Source organism: Leptinotarsa decemlineata, unplaced genomic scaffold (assembly GCF_025532065.1).
Source record: "Leptinotarsa decemlineata unplaced genomic scaffold, Ldec_3_MD MMD2_tig00026328_RagTag_RagTag, whole genome shotgun sequence".
Classification (NCBI taxonomy): domain Eukaryota; kingdom Metazoa; phylum Arthropoda; class Insecta; order Coleoptera; family Chrysomelidae; genus Leptinotarsa; species Leptinotarsa decemlineata.
This window is the reverse complement of record NW_027412688.1, coordinates 36870237-36879786: the sequence shown is the minus strand read 5'-3', so window position 1 is coordinate 36879786 and position 9550 is coordinate 36870237. Positions and strand designations below refer to the sequence as shown.

Here is a 9550-nt window from a genome sequence, read left to right as displayed (position 1 = left end):
TGCGACAGAAGTAATAAGAGCTTTTTTGTAACAAATTCGTCTTTTTGGAGAGGTCGCAAAACTATAAATCATTAGTAATTCTAACAGCTTTTTTTATGAATTTTTCAGAGTTGAATCCCTTTCCCATTAATTGTAAAGGAAAAGAGATCCGGAGATTGGGGAAATTTAAATTTCAAGTGATCTTCAAACTGATTTGAAGAAATATGGATAAAAACCCTAGTGTTTAAACCGCTTTTGTTTTGTCAATCGCAACAATCGCAATCCCACATGCTTATTTTAGTCAAATCTTCAATTTATTGACTATAACTTTTAAAAAAAATTCACTTAATATCAATTTATCACTAAATGTGAACTTGAGTCACTTGAATTGTACTTAGTACCTCTGTGAATGAAATGCTGAACGTTTCTGGATCTCTTCATCACCTCTTCACCAAATAGCTGAGAGCTATTTGACATGAAGTTGATTGACATTTTGATTTTTTAAAGTTTGCACGGTTTTTGTTCGCAATTATCGAAGTAATCTATGGAAAGCAGCCGCGATAGTTAGTTTGAAAATGCCTCTTACGAAATTTCCAATGCAGTAGCATCTGCTACAGCACAATTATATTGCTTGAAAAGTTTAGGTACGAAACGATTATTATTTGTTCTCGAAATGGATGGATTTGAAGAAATGCAAAACTGTTACAGAGGATGTAATTTTGGCATAGAAAATATTCTTTTTGAGAGCACCCGTCGATTTTGGAAAAAATTTTGGATGTATTTACGTATTTTGATGAGTAGATTACGAATCCGAAAAAAAATTAACTATTTTAAAACACAAGCATTTATTAACTAGGTCACGTTTACACTTTATTCCTCCTTCCTTGACACTTTTCACTTCAACAATCAACATTTTTCCAATAAAAATGTAAAAAAATGTACGGAGCTGCTTTTCGGTTAAATATCTCTGCATTTTACGTTTTTGAGGTTAATGGCATAGTTGGTAGAACTGATGCAAGCATTCTTTTATTAATTAATTTTTTTTTCGTACGTAAGTGCACTCAAAATTTTTTTCAAAATCGTCGGATGCCCTCAAAACGAATATTTACCTTGGCTTATTTAGAGCAAAAATTTGAAACAGTCGAATCATCTATATTGAAAAGTGCCATTTTAGTGAAAAAAATGCAAGCATAACCACTTCTCCACGCACTTCTTGAAAGGGCGATTTTTTGTTATAGAGTAAAGAAATCAGACGTCTTCAACAGCGAGCAGATCAATAAATTCATTGGTTTAGCAAATAATTGAACACATATAATGCTGAAGATGATTTTAACAACATATTACGATTGTGGGATATACATTTCCAGGTAGCAATAATATTGGGTTAAACGATACGTGTAGATGAAAAGAACTAATAAAAATGCCAATTCATATAATAAACGACAAGAAAGAAGAAAGACATACATTCCAAAACACATATTGGTATAGCTTTTATTAAAATTGAGCAAGAAAACCTGCTGTTACATTATCTTCTTTTCTTATTTTGAGGTTTCTTGATTTATTTATTGACAGGTACACATTTAACATTGATTGCCTAAGTTAAACTCGGGTACCTAAAATTTAGGTACTTCAAATTGTTGAAACATATATAAATCTTTGAGTATAAATATTTCAGTCAGTAAAGACACCATATTCTGTGGATGAACAAACCAGTTTTCATAAGATACTGAGGGTATAGAAAGTTACGAATCGCTTGTATCTTTAGTTTCAAAAGTAGAAAAAAATCATCTTTCGAAATGGACGCAAGCAGAATCAGAAGTATGGAGGATGAAATGAGCAGGTGAGTTCTAATTTTTCTATATACCAGCTCTATTTATGAATAAAAACCTTTGGCTTTATACTTACCATTTCAACGCGAACGTAATTCAATTTTTTCAATATTTTATTGTTTTCTCAGATTTTTAGCAGAAATATCTAGTCAACAAATGATGGATGGTTACGGCCCCACATCCGTAAACGGAATCGGGAGAGTTAATCCATCTCCACAACCTCCAATGTTAATTCCTCACCAAATCCACCGGGGGCCCAGAAGGTACGAAGCATGTCCGAAGCCCGTCTCAAAAGCCACACCTCAGCCAGCAGTTCTGTCTGCTAAGCCTACTTTGTATGCTCCGCCGAGAGTAAAAACAGCAGCAACGACACAGTCGATGGATTTCGTGACTTTACAGTCTGAAGTGGAACAAAAACTGGAACAATTGAAGAACATGAAAGTTACAGCAGAGGTTGCTATTTCACAAGGTGAGTGTATAATATTCATAAATTCAATATTATTTCTCAAAGCTGTAGGTATTGATTCACTGAATAGTTAGTTTATCTAATTTGTCTTAGCTAGATGTGATGTTAATCTTTAAATCTCCTTCCCTGCACAGTCCTCTAATCTATTATTCTTTCTAGGAAAAGCCAGCAGTGCCCTACAATCCTTTGGTCCCGAAGACTACAAGCGAAAAGGCGGCCCTAAGAACAGGAAACTAATGAGAGTCGCAGGCGGGCAAACATGGGAAGACAATTCTCTGGCTGACTGGCCGGAACACGATTTCCGAATTTTCTGCGGGGATCTAGGCGATGACGTTACGGACGATCTGCTTTCCAGGACATTCAATAAATTCCCTTCGTTCCAAAGGGCTAAAGTCATTCGGGACAAGAGAACGAACAAAAGTAAGGGGTACGGGTTCGTTAGTTTTATGGAATCCGCGGATTTCACGAAAGCTATGAAGGAAATTAACGGACGGTACGTAGGGAGCAGGCCAATTAAGCTAAGGAAAAGTACATGGAGGAACAGGTGCATAGATGTAGTGAAGAAAAAGAAGAAAGAGCGGGCTGCTCTGGTACATTTGCTAACATCGGCGACTAATAAGTGAGGCTGGAAATTGTTTGACTTGATTTATACACAAAGAGGACTAATAGTAGTTATTGAGGATTTTTTGTTTTCTGATTAAAATGGTGAATGAGTGTATTATATCTTTCTTTGTTCTGCTTGGTGGGTGCTGGGGCACTGTCATCTTTTCGAATTATTATATTCAATGCAAATAAGAATTGAAATGTTCGAAATTTTGTTCTACAAAAATGTAATGAACATAATGTGTATCTTTGATTTCTTATTCTATCCGGTTACCGAAAATATAGTGTACGGAAGACGTCCGATAACAGTTTTTTTGGCGTTGTTACGAAAATTACTATTTTGGCGTGTTGCTAGGTACTCTTTTCGTTCAGCTCCGAATTCGCAGGGGAAGAGGGCGTATTCTTTTCGTGAACCCTTTAATATTACAATTATTTCACTCGATTTTGTTGCCATCATCTCCGTAGAATAGACTGGATTGATTCTCGATATGTTCGACAAAACCAATGGTCGTTGATTATCAGCAATCACACAATTTCCAATATACCATTTTCATCCATTTTTTGCCATGGATGGTTGAAAACTTGTACTGATCCAATGCGTGGAATCCATTTCTATTCTAGAGGGAGACAAGCTAAAATGTAGGTTAAGAATGCATGTATCCACGAGAGAAATGAATACTCAGTTCGAATTTTTCCCGACATCGATATCCATCAATACAGATTCGTGTTTGACAAAATATAAATATGTAGAGGTTGTTTCAGGGGATCGAATAAGTTGCAGTTTTGTTTCAATATCGATCATTTGAATATTATTGTCTCTATACATGAACGGGATGAAAATTTATCAAAAATCAATTTAATTGAATAGAATCAATTTGATAGTTCGTACTGAGACTATAAAACTGCGTAAAATGAATCATAACGATCTCCTGAGAACGCTAACTTGTTTAGTGAAACGCGCGAGAGGTCGTAATTTTGTTTGCAATAGAACCAAAATCAACTTTGTACGTTGACGATTTTATGATACCGAACAGTCGAGGTATTCAAGAAAGGTAGAAGGTGATTTGCTCTCATTGAATCGCCGAATCTCTGTCGCCGTTATATAATACACTACAGACTAAGCTTTAGTCACAGCTTCTACTAGGTACGCGGAATGCGATACGCATGACATTCCATATCGCTTAATATGGTCGTTTCTTCTCGTGCATTTTCGCTGTGGAGTATTTATGTCGATATTTTGTCGTGGAACATTCCAATGAAGGAGCGGTATTTCACATCTCTGCTACACTCTTCTACATGCACAGTTGCCAAATCTGACATTACTACCATATCAGTGGCGCCCTCTTGCGTACATCCAAAATAATTATAAATTTGAATAGACATGTCCAAGATGCTGTCAGAATATAATCAAAATAGCCGCCTGTAGGCACACATGTTGTTTGTTCTAATGGAAATAAAACTAGAAAAATACATAATCAAACAGGTTTGTTCTGGTTCTAACATCCGAAACTGTTTGGAAACTGCGCAAGACATGATGCGTACAAACAAAAAATCTCAAACAGTCCAAAATAGTCTCGGATACTTGTTTAAACCAGAACGCTTTTGAGAAGACCACTGTGCCACCTATGATATATATGAAGAGATGAAGACGTTTATTTTGTTATGTAGCGTATCCTTATAGTCAGTTCAAATGTTATCTACCCTCAATCATCAATTATTCAAATCAAATAAATGAAAAATAGGTTTGTTCTGGTTCTACGAAATTCAGGTTCTAGGACGTCAGGATCATGCACAGTTGATATAGAGCGTTCTGGTTTAATGAGGATAATTTCGGACTGATGAATCCTCTGTTCTGGTTTCAACTGCGAAATGATCCTAAACTGTTTTGAACCGTCCCGAATCGTTCTTGCTCTCGAGGCTGAACTATTGAGAACTGTTCCCGTTCAGGGCCCAAACAAATTTCCACATGAATGCGCATGAGCAACGGGAACAGTTCTCAACAGTTCAGCCTCGAGAGCAAGAACGATTCGGGACGGTTCAAAACAGTTTAGGATCATTTCGCAGTCAAAACCAGAACAGAGGATTCATCAGTCCGAAATTATTCTCAATAAACCAGAACGCTCTATATCAACTGCGCATGATCCTGACGTCCTAGAACCTGAATTTCGCAGAACCAGAACAAACCTACTTGTCTTTGTGAGTGATTGTGTTGCTGCTTGCTAAAAGTCGTTGTCTGAGGCTGATTTTACATATCAATTGTCCTTCATAACATAAAATCATGCCTACAACGTGTTGTGTTGTAAATTGCGGAAGCTGTGGGGATCGGTGAACTTTTACAAAATACCTAGTGAATTTCTGCTTTTACCAAAAGAAAGAAGCAGTTGCATCCAATTGAATTAGAAATAAGAAGCAACTAGAGCTATTGCAAATGTCAGGATTCATGTAGAAAGAGTAATAGGTTGCATTCGTCAAAAATATAAGATTCTATTAGATTATGTACCAATTTCTCTGCTTGTTTGTGGTGAAGATGATACCATCTTGGATAAAATAGTGACTCTGTGTTGTGGATTGATTAATACCTGGCCACCAATAGTACCTTTGAGTTAGATTGAATTTATATTAAAAAAACCTCAAAAAATTGTTTTTGTAAATTGTATATACTTAGTCTAGATTTGTACTTTTGTTCCAACTGTCGTGATATGTTTTATTGTATTGTATTATTGCAAAATCATATTTCAGATCATAGAGCTGAATTATAATAAATTTTTGGTATATTCAATTGGTACGTAAGTCAGAAACTAGGTTTCGTTAGTATATAGAATATTTTTTGCTCAAACACTTTCAAAGATACATTAATTTAATAAAACACAAAATAAGATCATATTGCTTTGTTTATTTTCCCTGTCAGACGGGGAAGTCAGTTTCAATACACATTCCATTGAACAAATGATCCACAATAGTGGTTATTATAAAAAAGTGATTTCTCTTGAAGAGTCAAAAATCAGTTAACAAGAAATAAAAAAACACTTGAAAGAATAGGTATATGATGAAATTCAGCATTGAATATGAACATGAAAGCCACATGCCAAAACTGTTTACTGGGTCTGCACTCTAGAATTGGTTGATATATTGAATACCTTGGCAATCACAACAATGTGCTCTCTGATTGACTTTGCTTCACAATCATGCACAAATCCAGCTTCAAAATATTTGTAGCCAGTCAAACTTTTGTAGGCCTTCATCTGCTGATTTGTATAGAAGCTATGAGTTAGCACCAGATAAGAACTCATATCGAAAGCAGTAACTGGTGGAAAACATTCTATAGAACTGTTCATTTCTTCTGAAATGAAAGTAAAAGAATCCATGCACTGTATCACCCTGATTTTATCTTTGTAATGCACAGCAATGTCTTTGTTTTCACGTTCCAATGTTAGTAAATAATCACTTTTATTACAAACCGCCATCATAATTATTTTCACAGCTTCCAAAGATAACAAAACACGAAAAAACCGTGAAGTAGGTACCTATGTTATTGTACTCATTTTGTGTGCCTACAGGCGGCCATATTCTTCGAAAATTGGTCACGTGTTCTGGACATCCTAATTTACTTATATTCCAACAAGTTCCAACAGTGTTGAATTTCTACCCGTGGTTGATTAATTACTGCCTTTGGTAAATAAAATGTACATGTATATCATACCTGAGGAACTTGAAGACACTCTCTTCTGTGAGTATTGCCACAAGTTCCTTTCAGTAGGGCCAGTGAAAGTGTACCCCAATAGAAAAATAAAATGTGGAAGATGTTCTGAAGAGAATGACAAAGGAATCATTTCTCAATACAAGTGGTTTATGGAAAACGGACTGTTCAAGTGCGTGAATCGATTAGATGGTTGTAGACAATTGTTGAGTCCCACTCAGGTCGCAGATCATGAATCTAGCTGCTGCAGTGAGAAGTATGTGTGTCCCGTGTGTCCAGAACCAAATGAAATACCTACGTATTTGTTCATCAAACACTTCAATGAAAAACATGAAGAGTATTTTCTAAGTATGCCTTCCTTTGATTTGGTTATCACCACCCCTTGCACAAAAGTATTCCTACACAGAATGAAGGATAACTTGTTTTTTATTGATTGTAAAGTCACTACTGTGGCAACAATACGTTTCAACATAATATACTTGGGCAAAAAACAAATAAGGTTTGAAAAAATGGAGCAAAGATTTACTATTGAATATGAGGGTCTCTCAGTGAAGACAGAAACAAAAAAGGCCTCTGATTTCTATGAATGCGAAAATGCTGAAGGATGTCTACTGATGAAGCCAAATGTTGATTCAGTACACATTGATTTTGAATTGTTCATTAAGGAGAATACCAACTTTGTTCTTATGTCAAACTATCATCTGTTGGATCCAAAAAAAGAGGTTCTTTTACCAAGAAAGATCTCACTTAGTGCAAGTCTACACAAGGACTCAGGGCTTCGACTGAATGAACATTCAACTACGCTAGTAGTTAATTATGATCGTAAAATCATCCCATATTGTTTCAAGTGCACGTTACCTGTTCCAGTATCTAAAATATACTTTGAGGTTAAACTGAAAAAGTACCAACCGGTATGTAAAATATGTTTGGAACATGAAAATGACATCAAATCGAAATATAAACTACATGAAACAGTTTGTGAGTTTTCATCAGATAATCCAATTACTTATTCATGTATGTGGAATTCTTTGGGTTGTGCTGAAAGTCATTACTTCGAGAATATATTAGAACATGAAATCAAGTGTCCGAATCAACCACTGCAGCAATGCCCTGTGCCGTCCTGTAATCATCTATCAAAACTTTTTGGTTTAGAAGACCACTTTAGGAAAATGCATCCTTTAGATCGAATCAGTTTGCTTTCCACTTTCAACGGTAGGTCAGTTGAAAATACGCAGAAGTGGTATGTTTGGTGTCAGTCTGCTTTCATCCTCGTCGAAGTTTCAAAAACTGAATCTCTGTCAATTGAATTGAAACCCTACAGATCGAAAAGGGTCGTTCACTATCCAAAGCTTTTGGTAATGTCTAAACATTTCAAGTATGGAACTCATAATTACTACCTCTCAAATAGATCAAACAAATTAGTTTTAGTAAGATGTGATTTTTCCATTTACTTTAAAGGTTATTTTGAAGAAGATTTATTGTCCATTTTCGACTGACTTAAGTTTTTTGTGTGCAAATCCTCGGTTTGAAAAAGGCCAACTGTTAATAGAAAAATTAAATGTATTGGTAGAAAAAATGCTACGATTTGCCTTGAAGTATTACTTTTCTACTAGGGAGGAGTCTATGGATTTATGAATTGGGAAAAAATGTGTCAAATTGCTTATTTTAAAGGGAATCACATTTGAAGAGACACATTTTGTTGTTCAGTACCTTTCTATACCTACATTTGTATATAATATGCTTTATCTATGTTAATTATTTGAATTACAAAAAACTAAGAAACAATAAAAAGTGTAATTTTTGCTTTTTATGATCTGTTTCTATAACCTATTTTTAATAGAAGTTGCCAGTTACAGAAATGCTTTATCCAAAATGTCAATTTTTCTACTCAACTCATGATAAAAAATATTGTATACAATGTCATACAGAAGTCCGCAACATATGGAAGTTTTTTTTTATTGGTAGATTTATTCAAAATTTTATTCGAATTTAAATTTGTGCTTTAGAAATGAGTGAAAAACAGCCTCTGTCTTTTTGTCATGTACCACTCTACACGTGTCAAATCTGGCAGTTTTTTCTTTATTCTTAAAAAAAACAGAATTTTTTCGCAGATTCTGAAAATGTCAAGAAATTTTTTTGGAATTACTCAAAATGACATGTGCAAATTAGCGTACAGCTTATGCAAGGCTAATAATTTAAAAAATACGTTTAGCGTAGCAAAAAAAGTGCTGCAAGGCATAGAGAATTGTCATTGACAATTCTCTATGTCAATTCTCATTGACAAGGAATATCATATGCGCGTATTAAATCATTTACCAGAGAAAATGTTGCAGCATTTTTTTATTTGTATGATCCACTTCTCGAAAAAATAAGTCAAAATCCAGCCAAGATCTTCAACTGTGATGAAATTGGTGCAATTACATCAGCCGAACGCGGATTTTTGTTGACCACAGTTATGTGTTTCAGTGCAACAGGCCAATATATACCGCCCTTTCAATTTTCCCACGTAAAAATATGAAAATGGGCTTATGAATGGTACCCCACCCTGGTCATAATATGTATGTCACATATCTGATTGGATCCAACAAGATATACACAATGGCTTCGCCATTTTATTAATATAACCAAGCCCAGGGTTAATCATCGATGGTCATTACTCTCACTCGAAAAATTTGAAAGTCATAACTGTTGTCATAAGTGGATAATGTCATTTGTAAGGCATCGGCAGATTTTTGTCAAAATTAAAAGGGAACTTTCCGAAGGTGAAGTTATTGATATTGGAACCCCCCAGGGTAGTATCCTTGGACCACTTCTTTTTCTCTTATATGTGAACGACTTACCAAACTTCATAGAAGGAGGCAGGTTGTTCATGTATGCTGATGACACCTCGATGGTGATTACTGGCCACACACTGGAGGAAATTTCTATCAAAACCGACAATGTTGTCAAACAATTTCTTTGGTGGTGCGACAATAA

The 9550-nt window shown here is 35.2% G+C and overlaps 1 protein-coding gene across 1 annotated transcript; it reads left to right on the top strand.

Annotated features, from left to right (window-relative positions):
* Positions 1–1939: 1939 nt before the first annotated feature.
* LOC111503001 (RNA-binding protein 42-like) lies at positions 1940–3021 on the top strand. Its single transcript, XM_074182211.1, has 2 exons — positions 1940–2277; positions 2434–3021. Exons 1-2 carry the CDS (start codon positions 1965–1967, stop codon positions 2895–2897), a joined length of 777 nt encoding a protein of 258 aa, XP_074038312.1. The 5' UTR covers positions 1940–1964; the 3' UTR covers positions 2898–3021.
* The last annotated feature ends 6529 nt before the right edge of the window (positions 3022–9550 follow it).